Consider the following 25,929-nt stretch of genomic DNA (forward strand, 5'->3'; position numbering starts at 1 on the left):
GGGAGGGAAAGTGTCAAAAAAAGGCTGTGTTTGGTTCATTGAACTCATTGGTACCGTTGACAGTGTGATATTGTATACAACGGCATACTTTAAGGCCCTGTTCACACTATGGAACCGGCGCCGAGATTCCGTGTGGACTCGACGTGGAATTCTACCTTCTATCAGTTTGAATGTGAGGGCTTGCCTGCCTCCACTCAAAGAATTGACAAGCCCTCTCATTCAAACTGATATAAGGCAGGATTCGATTCCATAGTGTGAACGAGCTCTAACAGAATGCTGACATATACACTAAATGTGTTACGAAAAGATGAGGTAAACAACACTTTAGGAATATTAATGGGCAAACAAGGCACTGTTTGCAGAAAAGTAAGATACAGGACATGTAACAGTGTATTTGCAAAGTGCTTCGTTCCTATCGGGATTTTGTCCATAAAGCTGCGGGTTTTGAAATCTGCTCCGCTTCATGACACTCCTTCCCAAGTGCTGGGTAACTGGGAGAAGTTTCCCAGGACTGGAAATCAGCTTTTCCCAGCACCTGGGGAGAAGCGGCATGGAGCGGACCAGACTTTAAAGCCCACAGCCTATTGGGCAGAATGCAGATGAATTTCTCATTGCAAATAAAATTGTTGTTGTTTTTTCCCCTCTAGAAAACCTGTGTATTTTTACAGCATATCAGGCCGTTTTGATGTTGGAAATCTGCAATCCTACCTTCTGTGCGATAAATATTTTCAAGACAAGAAAAACAACCTGAACTATCTTCATTAGTATATGTGAAAAGTGCCTGAAAAAAAAAAGTCATCCAAAATGAGTATTTTTTTCCTTATAGTTTAATAACAATTTCAAATAAATTACATTGTGTCCAATTTTTTATTTAATTTTTAATCCAAAAGTAGTTGTAAGACTATAGATATTTTTTAAATCACCAACTATGAGTAAACACCCTCAAATACTTGTCACTGAGCGACATCAGGTTGAAGCCTGCTGCATTTGTCTGATGCCTTTTCATTCCTATTTTCCATTTTTGCAATCCGAGACCCAAACTGCATGGCTCTTTTGGGCAAAACTGAAGAGTTGTTGAGTCCAAGTAACACAGCTGCCACACGCAAAATAAATTTTTCACCAAGACCCCTGGCTAGTGTTAAGTCTGCTTTTTCCCAGACCTGAAGAGAGTTTAAGAAAGAAACCACATTTTCATCGAGAAATGGAAATCTGAAAGAGTGTAAACACAGTGAAAGGTTAAAATCATCCTTTCATAAAATCCATATATTTAAGAGCGGCAAACCTAATGAAAAACATTCTGTTTCCATATCCCCTATAACCACTGACCCCTACTTAATTAACTTCAAGTTACTGGGAACATGAGCAGTCATTTCTAGCTATTTACTGCACGCTGAGAAAGTAGGGTTCAGTTACAGAGCATCTGTAGGGGATCATGGAGGCAAGTAATGCTTTCTCTTCACCCTGTGTAAAATCATTGGCTGATCGTGTCCCTTGGTCCTGAAATAAATTCATTGTCCACCTACTGTTCATCAATGACTGTGTAAAAAATATAAAATATAATAGTACATACCTGTCCACACTCCCCTGTGCGTCTGCCCGCTTCCCAGTATCCTCCTGGTTTCTGCCCGCAACCGCCAGTGGAACATCAGACACTGGCTCTGAACTTCCACCGGCGGCTGCATGCTTTGTTTGGGCAGAAGAATCGGGACAGATATGTATATACTTTACTATTTTACACTAAAGGCAAGAGATGCACGGACATTGCTAACAAAGGTTAAGGAATATCTAAATCATCGGACAACCCCCTTTCACATTTGCTCCGACTATAGTCATGATGATTATATTAAAGGGCTTTCATATTTCTGTTGGCTAGGCATCTGTATTCAGTTTAAAGCCTCATCTGCAAAGCTTTTATTCATAGCAGTAGGAACCACAAAGAGCTTCTTAGATGTAATATGCATGTTTTTATGAACAAATTCCTGACCTATGAGCATCAGGCAGCAATACAGATACCTTGCTTCCTTGCCATGATCACCAATAACTCTGTCATCCCGTCCGAGATTTCTAGAAGAGATACGCCCCAACTCCATGCTTAATTCTTCAAGGAGGCCTTTGTAACTTTCTCTGTTGAATTTTATTCTGTGACGAGAATAGCCAGCAAGCTGTTCATCAGCACCGATACCCGTGAGAACAACCTGTTAAGTGCGAAACAAAAAAAAACATTTATACCATTGCAGTTGTTTGGCCCATGATGAAGTAATTCTTAATAAATAAGCGTCTTCATGTTTTAACATATGTATGCAATTATACAGCCCGACCCCTCTCTGATGGCCAGTATAAGAAGCCCCTCAGTTGCCATAGTCTTGACGGTGGCATTAAAGTTTCCCACCAGTCACCTGGCAATGCGATCACTGGGCACAGAGTGGCTTACCATGGCAGCTCAAGGTCAGATGCTGATGATAACAAAAATAAATAGCCGGGCAGCTGTGTCAGTACAGCGAAGATTTAAACTGTGTCAGAGCTCCGATAATCCGTTCCTATGCACACCATATGTATATACGGCGTGTGCACGGGACATTGGAATATGGTCTGACAGTCAACTGGAAGATGAACCCCGATTCCAAATTTCATTCATCTGCTGTGCATACAAATTGTGTTCAGGTCTGATATTTGGAGGCAGGGCTCAACTTCCAGATGACTGTCAAGCAAGCAAGCACGCACGCACGGACAGGAACTGGCACAGGGAGCTAGGAGGCTTTACAGCTCTCAGCACTCATGCACATGCGAGCCTGGGAATGCCTCTTTGATTCTTTGCACCAGAGAATTAAAAGTTATTTTCTATGTTACAGAAGCACAGACAGCAATATGAAAGGGATCATAATACAAAGCTATTTAAACAGTATTAGTAATGTGAATTGTAGCTGGCAAATTCTCTTTAAGGTAAATGGGCAATCCAATCCGCATGTGGTTAAGCAGACATTTACTACAATGGTTTTCTGTTGTTCTATTTGTATGTACAAATATGATTACCAAAACTAAAGACATAATACACCCCTGACGTCTCTACCATGTGTCAAAAGTTAAATTTTTTAGCATACATCATAAAAGGCTGTTACTACAGTTGTACATTAGGTATATGCATGGAAGGAATAAAATAATTATACAACACAGTCTGGTTTGGTTCAATTACCTTAGAAGTGCTAGTGTATGGCTTTGTTTCACCACTGCATTTCAGCATGCCAGTTCCTCTAGCTGCAAACCAAACAGCACAGCCAATACTGTCATCAAGAACAGTGTCCAAAGGTTGTATCAACTGTGAGATACGTTGTTGCCTCATTTGCTCAAGTTCTTCAGACGTAACATTAATTTCAACAAAATTCCAGATTCTATTCGGGTTCAGGGTTTTAAGTTCTTCCAAACCCAGCCTTCCAGTGATTCGATCAGGAACATCAAAAGGATTACAGTATTTTGCAGCCTCAGCATCATATTGATGTGAAGGTAAAGGGTATTTATTACATTTTTGCACTCTGGCATTTTTACCCTTCATCATAAATGCAACATTGAGTAGGTCAATAGGTTCCTTTGATGGAATATGTCTATCTGCAAGAGCAGCCAACACCATTGAGTCAATTCCCCCAGAAAAAAGGATAGCAACATTTGCCATATTTTCCTTATCTGAAGTCAATACACCGTGTTCTCGTGGTAAACAGAAAACGCGTCTTCTCACAGCTTCACTTAAGACTCTGATGAAAGACTCTGCATTTTTCTTATGTACTTCTGTGATGAGCATTTTAAGATCATCTACACCAACACGGTTAGAATGTGCTCTGCAGTTTGACACCGGCAAAGATTCAGGGATTTTTCTATTCATTGGTGTAACAGGAGCAATAATCCTGCAGTCAGCAAGTGTAATTTTGGAGGCATATCTTTCAAAGTCATCAATAACAAATTTTTGCCCTTTATCTGTGTGTTCCTCCTGTACAATATACATCCATGGATATAATGTTAATTTTATTAATTTTAATTCTGCACATAAGCTTAAGTTACACTTGAAAATGCCAGATGCAGGAACCTCCTGCCACTGTGTATCATCTGCTTCACAATGTAATTCAGCTACAGAAGTCAGACACATTGCTTCCTCAAGGGTCTCACCAAATCTCCACAAAAGACTGCGGCGACCAAAAAAGTCTCTTCCAAACCAGAGATCATGCGTTTTCTTCTGATAATAAATAAACGCCCAAGGCCCTTGTACTTTGGAAAGTAAAGAGAATATATCACAATCATTGTCACAGGAGGCCATGTACTGAAACATTACTTTAGTATCATTATCTATGTCCGGAACATCAACGCCACCAAAGATTTCTCCATTCCAAAGAAATATATTGCCATTTGGATCTTGCAGGGGTTGAGGAGTTAGCTGTCCCCGTAAATGAAGAACATGACCTGAGAAAAAACAGCTGTACAAATTATCTGTAGCTGATAGCTGGTGGCTACTGTTAGGGCCTCTGCGGCATAAATTTATGTACTCTTGAATATAAGGTTTAACTGTGTCAGCAGTCAAACTGACCATACAGCATATTCCACACATCCTGGCCAGCTAGTTATTTGTGGACTTGCATGGTTTCTGAGATTTCCTGATAAGTAGCAGTCATGTCATCCAGTTGCTCTGTTAATAAAAAAAATTTTTTTTTAAAGTGGGAAGATTAGTTCATTTTTTTTTAATTGTCTGGCTACAGTTATGTTACCAAAAAATATTTTCTGAATCATACCTCAATGCACTATTATTGCTCTGTACCACACACTTATCCCTCCCCACCCCCACCAATGTACCAAAAAGATTTTTTTTTTCAGCGACTCTCCAGCGACTTTAAACGTCCAAACACATAACCCACTGCAATTTTGCAAAAAAAAAAAAAATGCCAAAATGCTTTTCTTTATTTTTTAAATGCCTAGCCTAGATCTATAGTTTTTGTGAGCCATTCGGTCCACACTTTGATCTAGTGTGAAACGACCCCCTGCTGCTACCCTTAGCATAGAAAGAGAGAAATGAAACAGCATTTCCTTTCCATTATACTGCTCAGGAGAGACTGTTTCCCCACCCCTTGGCCAGGTGATCACTCAGAGTTGATCTCTGTGGTGAGTGGGGTTATAGATGACGTGTTACAGCTTGCCTGGCAACAGAAGAAACTGAGATCATGTGACAGAGAAGTGGAGACAGAGTGGACCAGGCAGTGAGGATTTTCTGCAGCTTCAGGGTGTAAGTCTAGATGTTCTACAGACACACAGCCTAATTCATGTAATAGAAGCCTATAACAAACAAAATTAGGTTATGGGTTCCGGGGATGCCTACAACAGGGTTGTAACTCTAGGTAGGTAGAGTAGGCTAGGTGGGATTTGGCAGTAGTTGTTTCTCTACTTACCAGGTTAACTTAATAAAAAGTCATACTTACTGGTCCCAATGCCCTTCAGCACAGCGCCACCGCTCACTGACCTCCATTGGTCTGCTGTGATGACACAACCCAGCTCAGAAATGATGACCAGTCTATGACTAGGCAGGACATCTTTGGAGTCACTGACTCTCTGAGCGGGTAGTTACTGCTGGGTTGTGACAACACAGGTAACCAGGAGAAATAATAGACCAGAGGTTGACAGTGAGCTGGTGGCACTGCAAGGGCAGGAAGGTATTACTTCATTATGTCCCCACCACCTCTGACTGCACTGGATTCTGTTATTTGGTGGGAGTACCACCTCAATAATTAAAAAAAAAAAAAAAAAAAAATTAAATACTCACTTTTGCACTCACTAAGTGTTTTTGATCGATCTGCGAGAAAATAAATGTTGCTGTTTGGTTGCTGTTTGTATACCCGCTAGAAAAGAACAATAGGTATAGTACTGATTTTCATATTGTTCAAATATTTAATCATAAACAAAAATTAATTCTATATGTAAAAAAATATATAAAATAGTCCAGGGCACATAAAATCTTCATACTTATTGGAAGTATATATAAAAAAATGGGACACAAAATAGATCAAAGTAGAAAAGTTACTTCATGAAATAGAAAAGAAGAATCGTTTTTCTTTTCCAGTTTATGGAGGGTTTTTTCTGTTTTGATGTTCCATGATGTGTACCATTTTTTCTTTGCTTCCAAGATTTTATGACATACAGAGTGCGCTGGACTGTTTCTTTAGACTATTAAAATTACCTACATGCACCTGTGGTCATAGGTGAGTGGGTCAACCTGTTTTTTGCATGACTATCGTGCTTAATCAGGAATGTGATTGTTTAATAGTTCGGGCGATTACACAGTGCTGCAGCCACAGCTGGTACATGCTGCAGGAATTTTTTATCACTAAAAACACATTTTTATTTTTTTACCCCCATTTTTACATGAATGGATCGGCAGGAGCAGGGATGCAGTGTTCCTGGTCTTTTGTTTTGAACCGGCGCTGGTTTATTCCCAGGCACTGGCCTGGCATAAAGCACTGGGGGAGACCCGCCGCCCTCAGTGCGATGATCTCTCGCCCCCTCTGTGGCGCGGCTCCATTAGAATCACTGGAGCTATGTCACAGAGAGGAGCACCAGGCACCGGCAAAAAAAAAAAAAAAAAAAGGCCAACAGCATCCCAACACCGATCCATTCATGTAAAAAACTTAAAGCGACTCTGTACCCACAATCTGACCCCCCCCCCCCCCAAGCCACTTGTACCTTCGGATAGCTGCTTTTATTCCAAGATCTGTACTAGGGCTGGGCAGTATACCGTGAAAATACCGATACCGTCCCTGGGGTTGGTAACTTTGCCAGGGCGGTATTTGCGGTATTTCTCCTCCGCCCCCTGAGCTCCCTAACGTCCCCGCTCCCAACCTGCCTGGGATTCCAGCCAGGGCGCGCATTTACTATTGAGGCAGGTGACCTCCTATCCCCTGCCCTGCAGCAGTCTGACATTTGGCAGCAGCCCATCGCCCCCATCTCCTCTCACCCCAAACAATGGCTGACCCGCTCCTCATACCTGGCACACACGCGGCATTCCCGGCCGCCCCCACCACTCACTCCGGAAGAGCCGACCCGCTCTTCATAACCAGCACTGAGTTCACACGCGGCCCTCCTGGCCGCACGCACCCACAGGTTCCCGGTCTCTGGAGAAGGAGGTCGCAGGGACCGCAGGATCGTGTGATGGATGGCGGTCACTGTGGATGGTGGAGCTGTATAGCGGGATCGGGGGTCTGCACTGCGCCCCCACATCCCGCTATACAGCCCCAGAACAGCGACACCATCACACGATCCTGCAGTCCCTGCGACCTCCTTCTCCAGAGACCGCGAACCTGCGGGTGCGTACGGTCAGGAGGGCCGCGTGTGAACTCAGTGCTGGTTATGAAGAGCGGGTCTGCGACCGTCGGAAATGCCACATGTGTGTCGGGCATGAGGAGCAGGTCAGCGACTGTTCGAGGGGGGGGGGGGGGGGGGGGGGGGAAAGCCGTGAGGGCCAAGTGTGTGCCAGTGCTGTATCTTCTCCCTAGTGACGAGGGAGGAGATACAGTTTATATCACCCCCAGCTTCTGCCCCCCCTTTCTGCCTAGATAACCCCCAGCTTCTGCCCAGATCTGCCCCCCCTTCTGCCCAGATAACCCCAAGCTTCTGCCCCCCCTTCTGCCCAGATCACCCCCAGCTTCTGCCCCCCTTTCTACCCACATCACCCCCAGCTTCTGCCCCCCTTTCTGCCCAGATCTCCCCCAGCTTCTGCCCCATCACCCCCAGCTGCTGCCACTCTGCCCCAGTTCTAATTGCAGTCCCCCTTGCCCCCGCTTCAGCTGCCCCCTCTTCTATTTGATGTGCTGCCAGAGGTTTTGCTATGGGGTGTCATGAATCCTAGCTATGCCCCTGCTCCACCCCCAGCTGTCTTTTGTGATCCTCTAAGGGTGCATTTACACAGAGATTTATCTGACAGATTTTGGAAGCCAAAGCCAGGAATGGATTTAAAAAAAGAGGAGAAATATCAGGCTTTCCTTTATGACCTGATCCTTGTTTATAGTCTGTTCCTGGCTTTGGCTTCAAAGATCTGTCAGTTAAATTTGTCTGTGTAAACGCACCATAAGACACATGAATGCTCAGCATAGCTGAGTGTGCATGTGTTTTTAATGTAGAACCTGCATAGCTGTATACCTGTGTATACACTTCTTGTAGTGTGTACATACATATATAATACTGCCACTACAGGACGTGTATATACGGGTATACAGCTATACACACTACAGAATGTGTATATACTGGTATACAGCTATGTACGCACTACAGGACATGTATACACAGGTATACAGCTATGTAGTACATAGCGCTATACCTGTATATACACGTCCTGTACTTTGTACATTGCTGTATACCCGTATATACATGTCCTATAGTAGCTGTATACCTGTATATACATGTCCAGGTCTCCGAGACCCCCTAATTATAACAACAAATAATGACAATAGACTAAATGGCTCATCCTTGTGTTGCTGCTCAGTGAGTTACTTTTTTTTTACTCTATTAAAACAAAATATCCCCAGGTTGGCACGGTTAAGTGGGTGTGGCTTGCAGAACAGTGTGGCTTACCTAAGGGGCGTGTCATAATTATCGTTCAGTTATCGTTACCGCGGCTACATGTACAATTAACCGCGATAATGATTTAGGTCAGTATCGCCCAGCCCTAATCTGTACTGTGGTCCGTTATTGCAGCCCAGTGCCCAATGGGAGTAAACTTGCAGCCCAGTGCCCTAACTTTGCACCACCCCTCCATCCCTCCTCCCACCGTCTTCATCATTTGGAATGCCACTGAAACATTTCCTCCTGTCTGAACATTGCACAGGTGCCTTAACGATCCAGCCCATGTGCCGGGCTGACACAGGTGGGGAATAGGAGACAATCTGCCTGGAGCATTCCTAATGATGAGGAGGGTGGGGAGGAGGGACAGAGAGGTTGTGCCAGCTTAATGCATACGCAATCTAGGCCACACCCATTGGGTACAGGGCTGCCAGTTTAAAAGTTGTTTTTTAGAACAATAACTGCATCACCTGCCAAACGGACCAGAGGACAGATCTTGGATTAAAATCAGCTAGCGGTTTAAGGGGGGTCAGAGTCGCTTTAATGCGATACACCTAATGGTACATTCACTTTAATATAGAAACACTCACCTCTGCTACATTCATTAAATACAAACAGCTCTGCTACATACATTCAGACACAAATTTAAAGGGGAAAAAAAATCTCCGGAGTTGTCCTTTAATCTCTGTTACCTCATGTTTGTAAAAATTGTCTTTTATTTAGATATGTCATAGAGGCATGTCTGTGACAATGCTGGCGCTCATGCATATACGTGCTGTTTCCCTTTAAACAATGCCAATGACTTACCCTATCTTTCTTTAAGCTGGACAGCTCATCAATAACTACCTTCTGTTCTTTAAACTGTAGAGAGAAAGAATGGCAATTATTTGTGTTTATGTGAAGAATTTTTTTTTTTTCAACCAAATCCAAGCTAAATATTTTAGTGGCTCGTAGGGGCTTAAGATCCCTAGCATTTCCCCAAGTTTATGGGCTCCAAAGATCATATTGAGGAATCTGAACTTGTTTTCCATACAGCAATTATATAATCTTGTGTTCAGTAGGGGTATGTGTGCACTGAGGAATTCTTGCGGATTCCGCCGCAAAATATGCACGGAATTCCACTCATTTAAATGCAACATTGCTCCTTTCTATAGAGCAAAATGGAAATTCCATCTATGCACACAGTGGAAATTTCTGTCTGGAATTCCGTCCAGATTCCGCGTTTCGCCCGAAGAATGAACAGGTTCATTCTTTGGGCGGATTCTGCTACAGGAATCCTATGGAAGTTAATTGGGCTTAAATTCTGCTTGACATTCTGCCTGGTTGAATAGGCGAGCAAATTCAAGCAGAAAACTTTCCTTTACAATTCCTCAGTGTGAACCCACCCTCAGTCCCTATTACACTGGCTATCTGGCAAATCAGAAAGATTTTGCCATGTGTAATAGGGCAAGCTACCTATCGCCAAAAGCACGCTTCTCTGCTAAATGCTCAATTATAATCTGTTAGCGCCTGTATAATAGGGGATGTGTGAAGGCCAGGTGAGTCAAAGTATCGCATAATTTAGCAATTGTTTTTCACAAAAAACAGACTGCAAAAACACAGCGTGAAATCAGCCTAACATAGATAAGGATGGTGCGAAAAGTCTGAGCTCACTATCTGGCAGCTTGTTTCTTAGCTGGAAGAGTTCCTTGTGGGGGCAGCCTGTAAAACAGGGGAGACCTGTGCTGTTGTCTTTCTGGATGCTTGTATATAAGCTCCTTTTACAAAGCCCAATACGGGGCCCATGCAAAGATACAGATGAGTGCCTTTAGAAGGCACAATGAATCAAAGTGTCCGGACCACATGAACGATCACTCCATCATTTGTGCAGCCATTTAAAAGGCTGCAGTTGATGAGGCCAAAATGCATCCTCCATGCACCTATTTGAATGTATGCTTCATTGAATGAAAAATATGCATCTAACATCGTTCGTGAGTGCTAGGAAATTTTTATTGTACTTAATATAAAGATATCCTGTGTAATACAGAGGAGGAGATGCCATACGTAGTGTAGCAGCGGTGTTTTCTCTCTAGGAGGAGATGGTGTGTTTTTCTCCTGTGTGCTATGGCTGCAGCAGTGTGTGTGTGTGTGTGTGTGTGTGTGATTTTAGCCTTTACAAGCAGTAGATGTCCTTATCAAACAGAACAAACATTAACAGATGCACTTTAGATTTTTGACGGCCATACCCACTGCTTGTAGCGGGTTTAGCTGTTAATATAAAGTGTATGGGTACGTCTAAAACAACCAATGACAGATGATGATGATGGTGGTGGTCATAGGGGTCCAGCAGTGGTGAACAATCACAGTCGACCCCTTTGTTCTGGGAGAGATAACATGCAAGAGATCTTACTGTGGATTACCCTATCCCACAGAGAACAGATGAGGCTGGCTGTGCCAAATGTTTTTGTGTGTGGGGAAGATGGGGCCAGACGATTCTTCGTCCGCCAATTACTGAAAGTATATAGGGTGCTTATGTCTTAGCTTTGTGTATAACACTTTACAAAGGCATCCCCCTTCAAACTTCTGATCTCCCAGAGCAGGAGAATTTCAGCAGATTTCAATCTCTCTCTGCTAAAGAGAAACACTCTCCACTTATAATACGGAGGAAAATCTTCCAGCTTTCTTTAACCTTTCAACAAACTTTGCAATAAAGTGTCACTATCAGTATAATTTTCAAAATCTAAATCAACAGTAAATGTGATATACAGAAAGTTTGCAATTTAAATTCATTATTTTTTTATGCTTTATAACAAAGCTATACTATCCAGGTCCAGTGTCCTGAAAGCAGCCTTTTAAGGGCCCTATTACACAGAGCGATAATTGGCAGCATTGGGCCAATTATCGCTCCATGTAAGGGTCCATTTACACAGAAAGATTATCTGACAGATTATCTGCCAAAGATTTGAAGCCAAAGCCAGAAACAAAATATAAACAGAGATCAGGTCATAACAGAAAGCCTGAGATTTTTCCTCTATTCAAATACATTTCTGGCTTTGGCTTAAAATCTATGGCAGATAATCTGTCAGATAATGTTTCTGTGTGGGGGCAGTTCACACCACGTGTATATTAACACCCTTTCATAAATCTGTATTTCATGTATCCAGGATTTCATGTATTTAGTCTGTGTTTTTTCACCAGCACAAGACTAAAAATCTGCCTTCAGGAGACTGGACCTGGATTTCTGGCAAGTATAGCTTTGTTTTTTAAGCATAACTAAAAAAAAAAAAAAAAAAAAAAAAAAAAAGCAGGGGACTGGAGGCACCCAGAGAAATGCGACACTGTAGCAGAGGCAGTTCAAGGAGGGACCCACAGGTTGCACCGCAAATCCAAGGACCGTGACCACACAGGATCACAGGTAACCACGTGTGCCTTAATCCTGTCAGGAACAGGAAAACACTGAAGGGGTGACAAGAGTAGAAAAAAAAATTACTGTAAATCCTACTGTCCCATCTAGATTTTGAAGTTGTAAAGACATTTTAATCAGCACGGTGTGAGTACATGAGGAAATACACTGTGTCTGACCGCTATATCACTTGTCACTGGCATTGTTAGCAGTTTTTAGGATAGTTGTTCAGGACATGGAGGCCGCCCCCCATTAACTCCTGCAGTGCCCCGGCACTTACACCAGTGGCAGGAGCTGTGCTCCTGTCACTGACCAATCGGGACCCCCACAGCATGACTGCAGGGGTTCCGATTGTTCTATCGAGTGTAAGAAATCCAATGTAAAAATGTTAATGTCCCCTAAGGGAACATTAAGTGTAAAAAAAAAAAATGTAAAAAAAATTAAGTTTTTTTTTAAAAAAAACACCATAGCCCCTCCCCCAATAAAAGTTTAAATCACCCCCCTTTCCCATTTTATAAATAAAACACATATCACAGTAGACAAAGTGCATCATGGGAAAGCCCAAACCAGGAAGTAAAGAAGAAATGAATACAGCAACTACAGTTTCAGGGACCTGCAAGCAGCGAGAAATTCAAACGGAGACAGCCTCAGGAGACTATGTTTATGATTGATTTTGCTGTTTTTATTTTAATTAGCACAGGAGTTGTCCTTTAAAGAGAACCAATCATGGATGATAATCAAATTTTTTTTTTCCCTAATTAGATGTATTTCATTATTTTATTAATATTTGTAAATATAATTGATTATTTTTTTGGTTGCATTTTTAAAATATTTACTTCTTACTTTCCTGTCTCGCGCCGCCTCTTTTTAAAAGAGCCGGCGCGAGACAGGAAGCTCCCGTCATGCAGAGCGGCAAGGTCGGGCGCCGCCATCTTAATGACGTCACTTGCGTTTCACCGCTGGAACGCAAGAGACTAAATCAAGATGGCGGCGCCCGACCATGCTACAGCGGACCAGAGGATCAGGTTAAGTATAAGATACAGACTGCAAAGGCAGTCTGTGTCTTCATAAATAGACAAAATGAAGATACAGACTGCCTTTGCAGTCTGTATCTTATACTTTACCTGATCCTCTTGTTCGGTGGAGGAAGGCCGGGCGCCGCCATCTTGATTACGTCATTTGCGTTCCAGCGGTGGAACGCAAGTAGCGTAATCAAGATGGCGGCGCCGGCCTTACTGCACCGAACAAGAGGATCAGGTAAAGTATAAGATACAGACTGCAAAGGCAGTCTGTATCTTTATAAATAGACAAAATGAAGATACAGACTGCTTTTGCAGTCTGTATCTAATACTTTACCTGCTCCTTTGTTCTGATGCAGTAATGGCGGCTGCCGCCATCTTGTTGACGTCACGCTTGAACGCACCGCTGGAACGCACGTGACGTCATCACGATGGCGGCGGCCAGCATTACTGCACCGGAACAAAGGAGCAGGTAAAGCATTAGATACAGACTGCAAATGCAGTCTGTATCTTCATAAATAGACTTCATAAAGATACAGACTGCATTTGCAATCTGTATCTTATACTTTACCTGCTCCTTTGTTCCGGTGCATTAATGCTGGCCGCCGCCATCTTGATGACGTCAATTGCATTCCAGCGTGACGTCATCAAGATGGCGGCGCCCGGCATTACTTCACAGAAGAGGAGGAATTAGGTAAAGAATAAGATACAGACTGCAAAGGCAGTCTGTATCTTCATAGATAAACTTAGGGAGAGAGGACCTTTGATAATAGGGATAGTGAATTTCAGGTGATTGGTTCTCTTTAAAGGAGAAGTCCGGCCAAAATTAATTTTTGATATGTTGTTACTTATGAAAAGTTATACAATTTCTAATGTACATTAATTATGGGAAATGCACATATACTGCTATTTCCCTTAATTTAGTAGATCAGGAAGTGTTAGAATTCTCTCTGAAGAAGTGACGTCACGACCCAGGGTGTAATTCCTATGGAGTGTCCAGCAGGGGGCGCTCTCTATATAGAAGTCTATGGGACTTTATTGTTTCTATGGGTTTCTATCTAATGTAATGCAATGTTATGTACAGTGTGCTTTATTGAATGAATACATCTATGGAATACTTTGGGGAGCAAGTGTCCCTGCTCCCCAAAGTATTGCATAAATGTATTAATTCAATACATTCGGATATCACAGTAAGCCCGCCGATCAGCCGCATTTCCGCCGATCCGCCGCATTCCTGCCGATCCGGACCATATACATTGAACTACAGCTCCCATCATCTGCTTATAGTATGAACAGGTGATGGGAGCTGTAGCTGGGTAATGGATATGACATGCCGCCGGGCGCAGGGGGGAGCCGCTCAGTACACAGCAGCTCTCCCCCCTCCTCCTCCTCCTTCCGGGATAACTTCCGCCTATAGCACTGCTGAGTCCCTGCCTGGCCGCCGCTCTCCACTCTCCCCCCATACATACCGGCTCCCGATGCATCCTGGTGTCCACGCTGATGCCGGGAGCCGGTATATGAGAGCGGAGAGCGGCGGCCAGGCGGGGAGTCAGCAGTGCTATAGGCGGAAGTTATCCCGGAAGGAGGAGGAGGAGGGGGGAGAGCTGCTGTGTACTGAGCGGCTCCCCCCTGCGCCCGGCGGCATGTCATATCCATTACCCAGCTACAGCTCCCATCACCTGTTCATACTATAAGCAGATGATGGGAGCTGTAGTTCAATGTATATGGTCCGGATCGGCAGGAATGCGGCGGATCGGCGTGCGGCGGAAATGCGGCGGATCGGCGGGCTTACTGTGATATCCGAATGTATTGAATTAATACATTTATGCAATACTTTGGGGAGCAGGGACACTTGCTCCCCAAAGTATTCCATAGATGTATTCATTCAATAAAGCACACTGTACATAACATTACATTACATAGAAACCCATAGAAACAATAAAGTCCCATAGACTTCTATATAGAGAGCGCCCCCTGCTGGACACTCCATAGGAATTACACCCTGGGTCGTGACGTCACTTCTTCAGAGAGAATTCTAACACTTCCTGATCTACTAAATTAAGGGAAATAGCAGTATATGTGCATTTCCCATAATTAATGTACATTAGAAATTTGTATAACTTTTCATAAGTAACAACATATCAAAAATTAATTTTGGCCGGACTTCTCCTTTAAGGCCATTTTGGGCTCTGTCCTTAAGGGGTTAAATACACCAGTTATTCAAATCAGGGAAAAGTGCCCTTCTGCCCACTGTGATGCCAGCTTTTACCCACAGAACCCCTTTGGTCCAGGCTAATCTCAATCGTGTGTGTTGCAGGGCATTGGTCGTAAAGGAAACTGCTGAATAGCTTCTGCCCTGTGTCAGTGCCCCCAGCATGGGGCCTGTATAGCGATGGTTACTGTCACGTTTCTCTTGGCGTGCAGGGCCCAGGCATCTGAGCGCCCATCCACATCTCCATGACGACCACCTCACCTTTGCAATGAACTCCACGTTCTTTTTGTCCGCCCAGCCTGCGTTGGTCTTCGTCTCTCCCGCTGACATTTTCACAACCTAAGGAAAACATGCCAATGTAAAAAAGACAGTACTCCTCGGCGTATTCTCTAACCTCACCGGTTACAGAGGGAGGAGCATTAGCGTACAGATTCCCAGCATACAGAGAACTCACTACAACCACGTGTCGCGTGGGCGGACTGAGCTATTGACTTCCGGCCTAACGATAGTCATGTGACTCGGCTTCAGTGTGACGTCAAAACACCTGCCCACGTGATCGGCTTGCGCAGGCGGAGCTATCATCAGTCTGCTGAGTCCTCAGGCTTTCTTTTTAGAGGAGACATTGAGCCAGTACATGTGTTTTCATAGTGGGAGAATTAGGCGGAGCTCCTGGGTTGTAATTTTGCCTAGGTTTTTATGCAGTAGAATATAATCCACAGGGGGTAACCAGACCCGTGCTATACTGTTCTGCAATGTTCTGCAGGGAAATGGTCTATGGCTGCACTGTTATGCAATGATCTGCATTCTAGTGGTTTACAATGTTCTGCTGGGACAGGTGTCTGTTGCTGTAATGTGATGTTCTGCAGGGACAGGGCTCTGGCTGTACTGTAATGTGATGTTCTGCAGAAACGGGCTGTGACCTATGCAATGTTCTGCAGGGATGGGGGGGCTGGTGGCTTTACTATGATCTGCAGAAATAGGGTCTGTAACCTATGCAATGTTCTGCAGGGATGGGGGGGGCTGGTGGCTTTACTGTGATGTTCTGCAGAAATAGGGACTGTGACCTATGCAATGTTCTGCAGGGATGGGGGGCTGGTGGCTTTACTGTGATGTTCTGCAGAAATAGGGGCTGTGACCTATGCAATGTTCTGCAGGGATGGAGGGCTGGTGGCTTTCCTGTGATGTTCTGCAGAAATAGGGTCTGTGACCAGGGCCGGACTGGGACTTAAAATCAGCCCTGGCAGCCAAACCCCAGCAGCTCACATACCATATCATGGATAGCCGTGTAAAATACGCTCTGTAGCAAATTCTGCTTCATTTAGCCGTGTCCCCACTACTCCCTTTAAACATGTGAACCCCACCATCAGCACCTGAAAATAATGCTATAACATAATCTGCTGTGGATTTGATGTGGCATAAATGTATTCATTTCAACTGATTAAATCAGAAGCATCAAATCCGCATTGGATTAGGTATGAACGTGCCCTTAAAGGGAACCTGTGGTGTCTATACCAGGTGCACAGCTGTAGATCCCAGCGTACAGATCAGGGACTGGATCTTTAGTCCAGTGTAAACCTTTATAATCGTTCTTTTCATTACCAGCTGAAGTGTCACAGATGTGGAGCCACAGCAGCACCTTCTGCCCCGCCCCTGCCTGCTCTGACTGATGGACGTATAGGGTGGTGCTGCCACTGCTGTTGTGAAACTTTAGTTGGTAATGAAAAGGACAATTATATAAGTTTACACTGGACTAAAGGTCAGTGATATCTCCCTCGCACCTGTCTGCTGAGATCTACAGCCCTAGACCTGGTATGGACCTCACAGATTCCCTTTAAAGGAGAAAAACATGGCCACTTTCCTCCAGAAACAGCGCCACACTCTTCTTCAGTTTGTGTGAGGTATTGTAGCTCAGTTCCATTTAAGTGAATGGAGCCAAGTTGTAATACCACACACAGTCTGAGGACAGGGGTGCTGCTGTTTTTGGACAAAAGTTACTATATTTTTTAAATCCCTTTTATCCTGACTATGTCTCCATATAATGGCGGTATAAGTAGTAAGGTTTTAATTATTAAAATGTGTCTGCTGGTTGTGATCTCATGTGTAATCAAAGCTACATAATAAGCTGCTAGATAGCTATTTCCTACTGGATATCTATCTATCTATCTCCTATCTATATGCTGTGGGTAATTCCTTGCTATATTCAACGGGCTCCTGGTCAAAGCCGTCCCTGCTGGCAATCGGATCCACTACGGGTATAGTGCTACCTATATACTGTGATATCTATCTATCTATCTATCTATCTATCTATCTATCTATCTATCTCCTATCTATCTATCTATCTATCTATCTATCTAAATTCAAATATGCGGCAGCACTCCAAGAATTCCAAAAGCAAAGTGAAAATTTATTAACACTCCATGCAAAAATACAGCGACGTTTCTGACTGCACACCGCAGTCTTTTTTCAAGCTCAAGTGAACACACTACCAATGCCGGTATAAATACGTGATACAATCAGGTGATCTGACGTGAAAAAAATTATCAACAGGTGTGCTAGGATTGACACATAAATCCATATGTCAAAATACAGTGATTATAGATACAAAATCATAGTGTATAATATCTGATGAAATAATTACATAAATTCAAGTGTACGTGTACTTAAAATAAGTATATTACAGAGTATCAAACATAAAGAAGTCAGGATTGCTCGCTCACCATTAACGAACAGCAGCCGTGAGATCCTAGAGACTGTGGAGCGCACGCCTAAATGGAACGCAAACATTGTGCGTGTACGTGTAGGCTGCGCATGCGCAATAAGCATTGTATTACGCCCACCCCTATTCTGACAGATCAGTGCAATGGGAACGCCCACAAAAGAAGACAATGACAATAAGTCCAAAAACAGGTAATTACCAGGGGTTATCGGTGTGTCAAATCACGTGTTAAACAGACTCAAATCGTGGCTTATCCCCAACAATGCGGGGGGTGAGAGAGCAAGACAGTCAATCCGTCGGCGCTCTCCCTCCACTATCCTCCGCCACCACCAATTAGAACTCCACAGCAGCTTAAAGCTCCGATTTCATTCCTCAGGTAGGGCATCAGACAAACCCGTAGGGACCACTCATCTGGACACGTACAACACACCCCCTTAACTGGTCACCCGGACTCGAAAATAAATCCAGATACGGTCTGTCAGGGGGATCATGCAAATATATTCGGCTTCCTGTTCTCCTTCTACGGCGAGCGTGCATCCATGACTTCCACAAATAGCTTGATGTCAAATCTGAAAAAATGAAAACAAACATGCACAAGATAAATATAATGTATAAACAGAAAAACTGTTAAAAAGTAAAACTTTTTTCTGTGTTCACCTCCTATGTCACAAATAGCTAGACTAGAAACACATCACGAGAGTCCAAATTCAGCACATATCCGCCCTCTCCATAACAGGTACAATTATCTAGATCAGTTGCAATATTTAGGAAGGATCTTATAGTCAGCATTGAGGCCCCTGGGTCTCAGCGTGTCCAACCTAAAGATCCATTCCAACTCCTTCCGTTTCAATTTCGAATGCCTATCACCTCCATGGGGTAATGGTGCTATTTGGTCAAGCACCAGAAATCTCAGATCCCGCTCCGTATGGCCAGCCTCCACAAAATGTTTGGGTACAGGGAGGTCCAATTTACCCTTCCTGATCGTGTATCTGTGTTGGGTGATTCTTGTCCGCACATCATACGTTGTCTCCCCAACATATATTAGTTGACATGGACACATCAGTAAGTATATCACCCAATCAGAATCGCAAGTGAAATACTTGCGAATATCAAATGTCTTACCAGTTCTGGGGTGTGTGAATTTATCACATTTGAACATGTATTTGCAATTCACACACCTCCAGCAGGGATAAGAACCTGTCTTACGGTTATCCACCTGTCCAATCATGCGGTCACCGGTTTTCACCAGCTGGTCCTTTAAATTCCTGGATCTCCTGTAGGAAAGTAAAGGTTTTAGCTGGAATTCCGGGATGTCTGGAAAAGTATTCTTCACAACTGCCCATTGTCTATGAACTATTTGTGCAATGTCCCTACTGCATGTGTTATATGTAGTAACCAATGGTATCCGTGACGGCCGTGCGGTTTTTGTTGTAGCAGATAGAAGGCTACTCCTGTCAAGTGTATTTACACTACTACAGTGGTCATTGACCACAGATCGTGGGTAACCCCGCTCAATGAAGTTGTTTATCATAGTGTTATATGCCTTACCCAATCTAGCTTCATCCGAGACTATGCGTTTTGCCCGTAAGAATTGGCTCTTCGGCAAATTGCGCTTCATACTCGGAGGATGACTAGATTCATATCTCAGCAACGTATTGCGATCAGTGGGTTTGGAAAAAATGTCCGTCTGTAATTTTCCTTCATGTATATATACTAGTGTATCCAGAAACGACACCGATGTACGTGAATGTGTCATCGAGAATGTGATATCACTATCCACATGATTCAGGAAATGCAAAAACTCCAGCAATTCATTCTCTGACCCTGTCCATACGAGGAAAACATCGTCTATGAATCTCCACCACCCCAATAAATACCGGGAGTGGTGTGATCCATAGACGAATGCCTCCTCCAATGCCTGTACAAACAAATTAGCGTAAGATGGGGCCACATTGGACCCCATCGCCGATCCCATCAACTGCAGAAAAAAATTCCCTTTCACGGTAAAAAAATTACACGTAAGTACCAACTCAAGTAACTCCAAAATAAACTGTTGACACTGTTCAGACCACTCAGATCTAGCCAAGACCCCTCTAACCGCTGCAGTCCCTTTCTCATGTTTAATAGACGTATACAGACTCGTGATATCCAGAGAGGCCAAAATTGCTCCCTCCGGTATCACGAGCCTGTCAATTTTGTTGATAAAGTCTGTGGTGTCCCTGATGTAGGACCGCATCTGAAGAACACTCGGTTGTAGCACTTTGTCCAAAAAAATGGAAGAACGGCTCATGAGAGAATCACGGCCAGACACAATCGGTCTGCCTGGTGGGCATTGAAGATTTTTATGGATCTTCGGCAAAGTGTACAACCTAGGAACTCTAGGATGCTCAGTCCACAGAAAAGTCCTCAGTTTTTTATCAATGATGTGATTGTTGTATGCTACGTCCAACACGACCTTCAGTTTTTCCTTAATTAGTGGGGTTGGGTCTTGAGTCAGTGGTCTGTAGACAGACGTGTCACTCAGTTGTCTACTGATTTCATTGTCATACATAACTGTGTCCATAATGACAATCGCCCCACCTTTATCGGCTGGTCTGATGGTGATTTTGTCATTATGGGCCAGCTCTGTCAAAGCCTGTATCTCCTCTCTCCTAAGGTTTGGATGTCTCAAGAAGCCGTCCGGAGTGTTTCTACGCAGTCGGTCAATGTCAGTCTTAACCAGGTGAGAATATGTTTCAATAGCATGTACCGTTTGTGTGGGTGTAAAATCACTTCGGTTGTACAAATCAAATACATTTAATGACATTTCAGCCTCACAAGGTATAACTGGGTTATCCGCTATGGTTTCCCCCCATACCCTTAATTTCAACCGTCTAAAGAATTGAAAAAGATCCAACTCCAAATTGAACCAGTTAACATGAGCCTCGGGGCAAAAAGAAAGACCCTTACTTAACACAGTCACTTGATTGTCCGATAACACACAAGATGATATATTTACCACTGTAGTAGATTCAGTTAGTTCACTTTCGGTTCGTCCTTCCGTTTCTGCGACCCCTTGTTCTGCGTGCGTGTTCTGGATACCTTGGTGGTTGTAGACGCCTTTGGTGTATCGCCTCCTCCGACTGCCCCCTCTTCTGGTAGGTTTTTTCCGTCCGTCAGGGGGCGCTGCTCGAAAAAAGGCTTCCTCGGTGTAATAGGAGCCGTTGCAATGGTACTTAGAAGACGATCCTTACGCTTCTGATTCTGATTCTGTCCATCTTTATTCCATGCATATAGGTTCCCCGAAATATAGTCCTTTTCATCCCTGAACCATTTCCTCTTTTTGGTCTCTTCTATGTCTTTACGATATTTACTCAAATATTCATTTTGTCTTTGTAGATAGGCTGCATATTCATCCGGAGTCAAGCCCGCCTCCAATGTCCGCTCCAATTCAGCACGTCTATCAGTCAACATAAGTAAGTCCTTTTGTAAGAATTTGATATTAAGCAACAATATGTCTTGACCATAGCAATTGGATATATGCTCAAACATGCGTTTAAACTCATCATGAGACGTGTTCAGTGAAGGTCTAAGTTGGGATCGTAGGCCTCTGGGGATCCGTTTGTATCTATAATATTCCCCGAGTGTGGTCAGGTGTAGCTCAAGTCCAACAATTTTTCTAGTCTCCATTTCGTACTCACGTTTAATATCGATAAGAGCAGGAGTCCGCAGAAATGTGGGATCTCCCGTCAGACCTCCCATGATGTGTCTAGCCTCGCCATCCGTGAACACAGGTGCATGGGTGTAGGTAGAATCAGCTGACAAACCAGTCGTAGCAGATGAGGAATCGGTGCCTGCGTTAGGATCCATTTAGATAATCGCAAAAAAATCGCAGCACTCGTGGTAAAATAATGTTGCTGGTGGGTGCACACCACGTACCCCGATCCAGGTGTACTCCAATATAAATTCAAATATGCGGCAGCACTCCAAGAATTCCAAAAGCAAAGTGAAAATTTATTAACACTCCATGCAAAAATACAGCGACGTTTCTGACTGCACACCGCAGTCTTTTTTCAAGCTCAAGTGAACACACTACCAATGCCGGTATAAATACGTGATACAATCAGGTGATCTGACGTGAAAAAAATTATCAACAGGTGTGCTAGGATTGACACATAAATCCATATGTCAAAATACAGTGATTATAGATACAAAATCATAGTGTATAATATCTGATGAAATAATTACATAAATTTAAATTAAATTTATGTAATTATTTCATCAGATATTATACACTATGATTTTGTATCTATAATCACTGTATTTTGACATATGGATTTATGTGTCAATCCTAGCACACCTGTTGATAATTTTTTTCACGTCAGATCACCTGATTGTATCACGTATTTATACCGGCATTGGTAGTGTGTTCACTTGAGCTTGAAAAAAGACTGCGGTGTGCAGTCAGAAACGTCGCTGTATTTTTGCATGGAGTGTTAATAAATTTTCACTTTGCTTTTGGAATTCTTGGAGTGCTGCCGCATATTTGAATTTATATTGGAGTACACCTGGATCGGGGTACGTGGTGTGCACCCACCAGCAACATTATTTTACCACGAGTGCTGCGATTTTTTTGCGATTATCTAAATGGATCCTAACGCAGGCACCGATTCCTCATCTGCTACGACTGGTTTGTCAGCTGATTCTACCTACACCCATGCACCTGTGTTCACGGATGGCGAGGCTAGACACATCATGGGAGGTCTGACGGGAGATCCCACATTTCTGCGGACTCCTGCTCTTATCGATATTAAACGTGAGTACGAAATGGAGACTAGAAAAATTGTTGGACTTGAGCTACACCTGACCACACTCGGGGAATATTATAGATACAAACGGATCCCCAGAGGCCTACGATCCCAACTTAGACCTTCACTGAACACGTCTCATGATGAGTTTAAACGCATGTTTGAGCATATATCCAATTGCTATGGTCAAGACATATTGTTGCTTAATATCAAATTCTTACAAAAGGACTTACTTATGTTGACTGATAGACGTGCTGAATTGGAGCGGACATTGGAGGCGGGCTTGACTCCGGATGAATATGCAGCCTATCTACAAAGACAAAATGAATATTTGAGTAAATATCGTAAAGACATAGAAGAGACCAAAAAGAGGAAATGGTTCAGGGATGAAAAGGACTATATTTCGGGGAACCTATATGCATGGAATAAAGATGGACAGAATCAGAATCAGAAGCGTAAGGATCGTCTTCTAAGTACCATTGCAACGGCTCCTATTACACCGAGGAAGCCTTTTTTCGAGCAGCGCCCCCTGACGGACGGAAAAAACCTACCAGAAGAGGGGGCAGTCGGAGGAGGCGATACACCAAAGGCGTCTACAACCACCAAGGTATCCAGAACACGCACGCAGAACAAGGGGTCGCAGAAACGGAAGGACGAACCGAAAGTGAACTAACTGAATCTACTACAGTGGTAAATATATCATCTTGTGTGTTATCGGACAATCAAGTGACTGTGTTAAGTAAGGGTCTTTCTTTTTGCCCCGAGGCTCATGTTAACTGGTTCAATTTGGAGTTGGATCTTTTTCAATTCTTTAGACGGTTGAAATTAAGGGTATGGGGGGAAACCATAGCGGATAACCCAGTTATACCTTGTGAGGCTGAAATGTCATTAAATGTATTTGATTTGTACAACCGAAGTGATTTTACACCCACACAAACGGTACATGCTATTGAAACATATTCTCACCTGGTTAAGACTGACATTGACCGACTGCGTAGAAACACTCCGGACGGCTTCTTGAGACATCCAAACCTTAGGAGAGAGGAGATACAGGCTTTGACAGAGCTGGCCCATAATGACAAAATCACCATCAGACCAGCCGATAAAGGTGGGGCGATTGTCATTATGGACACAGTTATGTATGACAATGAAATCAGTAGACAACTGAGTGACACGTCTGTCTACAGACCACTGACTCAAGACCCAACCCCACTAATTAAGGAAAAACTGAAGGTCGTGTTGGACGTAGCATACAACAATCACATCATTGATAAAAAACTGAGGACTTTTCTGTGGACTGAGCATCCTAGAGTTCCTAGGTTGTACACTTTGCCGAAGATCCATAAAAATCTTCAATGCCCACCAGGCAGACCGATTGTGTCTGGCCGTGATTCTCTCATGAGCCGTTCTTCCATTTTTTTGGACAAAGTGCTACAACCGAGTGTTCTTCAGATGCGGTCCTACATCAGGGACACCACAGACTTTATCAACAAAATTGACAGGCTCGTGATACCGGAGGGAGCAATTTTGGCCTCTCTGGATATCACGAGTCTGTATACGTCTATTAAACATGAGAAAGGGACTGCAGCGGTTAGAGGGGTCTTGGCTAGATCTGAGTGGTCTGAACAGTGTCAACAGTTTATTTTGGAGTTACTTGAGTTGGTACTTACGTGTAATTTTTTTACCGTGAAAGGGAATTTTTTTCTGCAGTTGATGGGATCGGCGATGGGGTCCAATGTGGCCCCATCTTACGCTAATTTGTTTGTACAGGCATTGGAGGAGGCATTCGTCTATGGATCACACCACTCCCGGTATTTATTGGGGTGGTGGAGATTCATAGACGATGTTTTCCTCGTATGGACAGGGTCAGAGAATGAATTGCTGGAGTTTTTGCATTTCCTGAATCATGTGGATAGTGATATCACATTCTCGATGACACATTCACGTACATCGGTGTCGTTTCTGGATACACTAGTATATATACATGAAGGAAAATTACAGACGGACATTTTTTCCAAACCCACTGATCGCAATACGTTGCTGAGATATGAATCTAGTCATCCTCCGAGTATGAAGCGCAATTTGCCGAAGAGCCAATTCTTACGGGCAAAACGCATAGTCTCGGATGAAGCTAGATTGGGTAAGGCATATAACACTATGATAAACAACTTCATTGAGCGGGGTTACCCACGATCTGTGGTCAATGACCACTGTAGTAGTGTAAATACACTTGACAGGAGTAGCCTTCTATCTGCTACAACAAAAACCGCACGGCCGTCACGGATACCATTGGTTACTACATATAACACATGCAGTAGGGACATTGCACAAATAGTTCATAGACATTGGGCAGTTGTGAAGAATACTTTTCCAGACATCCCGGAATTCCAGCTAAAACCTTTACTTTCCTACAGGAGATCCAGGAATTTAAAGGACCAGCTGGTGAAAACCGGTGACCGCATGATTGGACAGGTGGATAACCGTAAGACAGGTTCTTATCCCTGCTGGAGGTGTGTGAATTGCAAATACATGTTCAAATGTGATAAATTCACACACCCCAGAACTGGTAAGACATTTGATATTCGCAAGTATTTCACTTGCGATTCTGATTGGGTGATATACTTACTGATGTGTCCATGTCAACTAATATATGTTGGGGAGACAACGTATGATGTGCGGACAAGAATCACCCAACACAGATACACGATCAGGAAGGGTAAATTGGACCTCCCTGTACCCAAACATTTTGTGGAGGCTGGCCATACGGAGCGGGATCTGAGATTTCTGGTGCTTGACCAAATAGCACCATTACCCCATGGAGGTGATAGGCATTCGAAATTGAAACGGAAGGAGTTGGAATGGATCTTTAGGTTGGACACGCTGAGACCCAGGGGCCTCAATGCTGACTATAAGATCCTTCCTAAATATTGCAACTGATCTAGATAATTGTACCTGTTATGGAGAGGGCGGATATGTGCTGAATTTGGACTCTCGTGATGTGTTTCTAGTCTAGCTATTGGTGACATAGGAGGTGAACACAGAAAAAAGTTTTACTTTTTAACAGTTTTTCTGTTTATACATTATATTTATCTTGTGCATGTTTGTTTTCATTTTTTCAGATTTGACATCAAGCTATTTGTGGAAGTCATGGATGCACGCTCGCCGTAGAAGGAGAACAGGAAGCCGAATATATTTGCATGATCCCCCTGACAGACCGTATCTGGATTTATTTT

The 25,929-nt window shown here is 43.4% G+C and overlaps 2 protein-coding genes across 7 annotated transcripts in view; one reads left to right on the forward strand and one right to left on the reverse strand.

The window, feature by feature from the left end:
- LOC138801082 (glucose-1-phosphate thymidylyltransferase-like) overlaps positions 1-3,631 on the forward strand; it is a 61,392-nt gene extending 57,761 nt beyond the window's left edge. The window contains exon 9 of the mRNA XM_069983538.1: positions 648-3,631. Coding sequence (XP_069839639.1) covers positions 648-765 — 118 coding nt within the window. The 3' untranslated portion in view covers positions 766-3,631. The remainder of the gene's footprint in view (positions 1-647) is intronic.
- Positions 821-15,709, reverse strand: ASNSD1 (asparagine synthetase domain containing 1). 6 transcript variants are annotated; one of them, XM_069983531.1, is made up of 7 exons: positions 15,648-15,709; positions 15,455-15,532; positions 9,388-9,441; positions 5,792-5,867; positions 3,191-4,666; positions 2,014-2,195; positions 821-1,209 (listed from the first exon to the last, which is right to left on the reverse strand). In XM_069983531.1, the coding sequence occupies exons 5-7, from the start codon at positions 4,586-4,588 to the stop codon at positions 954-956; spliced, it is 1,836 nt and encodes a 611-aa protein (XP_069839632.1). In that variant the 5' UTR covers positions 4,589-4,666; positions 5,792-5,867; positions 9,388-9,441; positions 15,455-15,532; positions 15,648-15,709; the 3' UTR covers positions 821-953. The 6 variants fall into 6 exon arrangements, with proteins under 6 accessions (XP_069839632.1, XP_069839633.1, XP_069839637.1 ...); XM_069983532.1 differs by having other exon boundaries at positions 15,622-15,666; XM_069983534.1 differs by lacking the exon at positions 15,648-15,709 and having other exon boundaries at positions 1,056-1,160; positions 15,455-15,641.
- Between the last annotated feature and the right edge of the window lie 10,220 nt (positions 15,710-25,929).

The sequence above is a fragment of the Dendropsophus ebraccatus genome, chromosome 9, assembly GCF_027789765.1.
Source record: "Dendropsophus ebraccatus isolate aDenEbr1 chromosome 9, aDenEbr1.pat, whole genome shotgun sequence".
Taxonomy (NCBI): domain Eukaryota; kingdom Metazoa; phylum Chordata; class Amphibia; order Anura; family Hylidae; genus Dendropsophus; species Dendropsophus ebraccatus.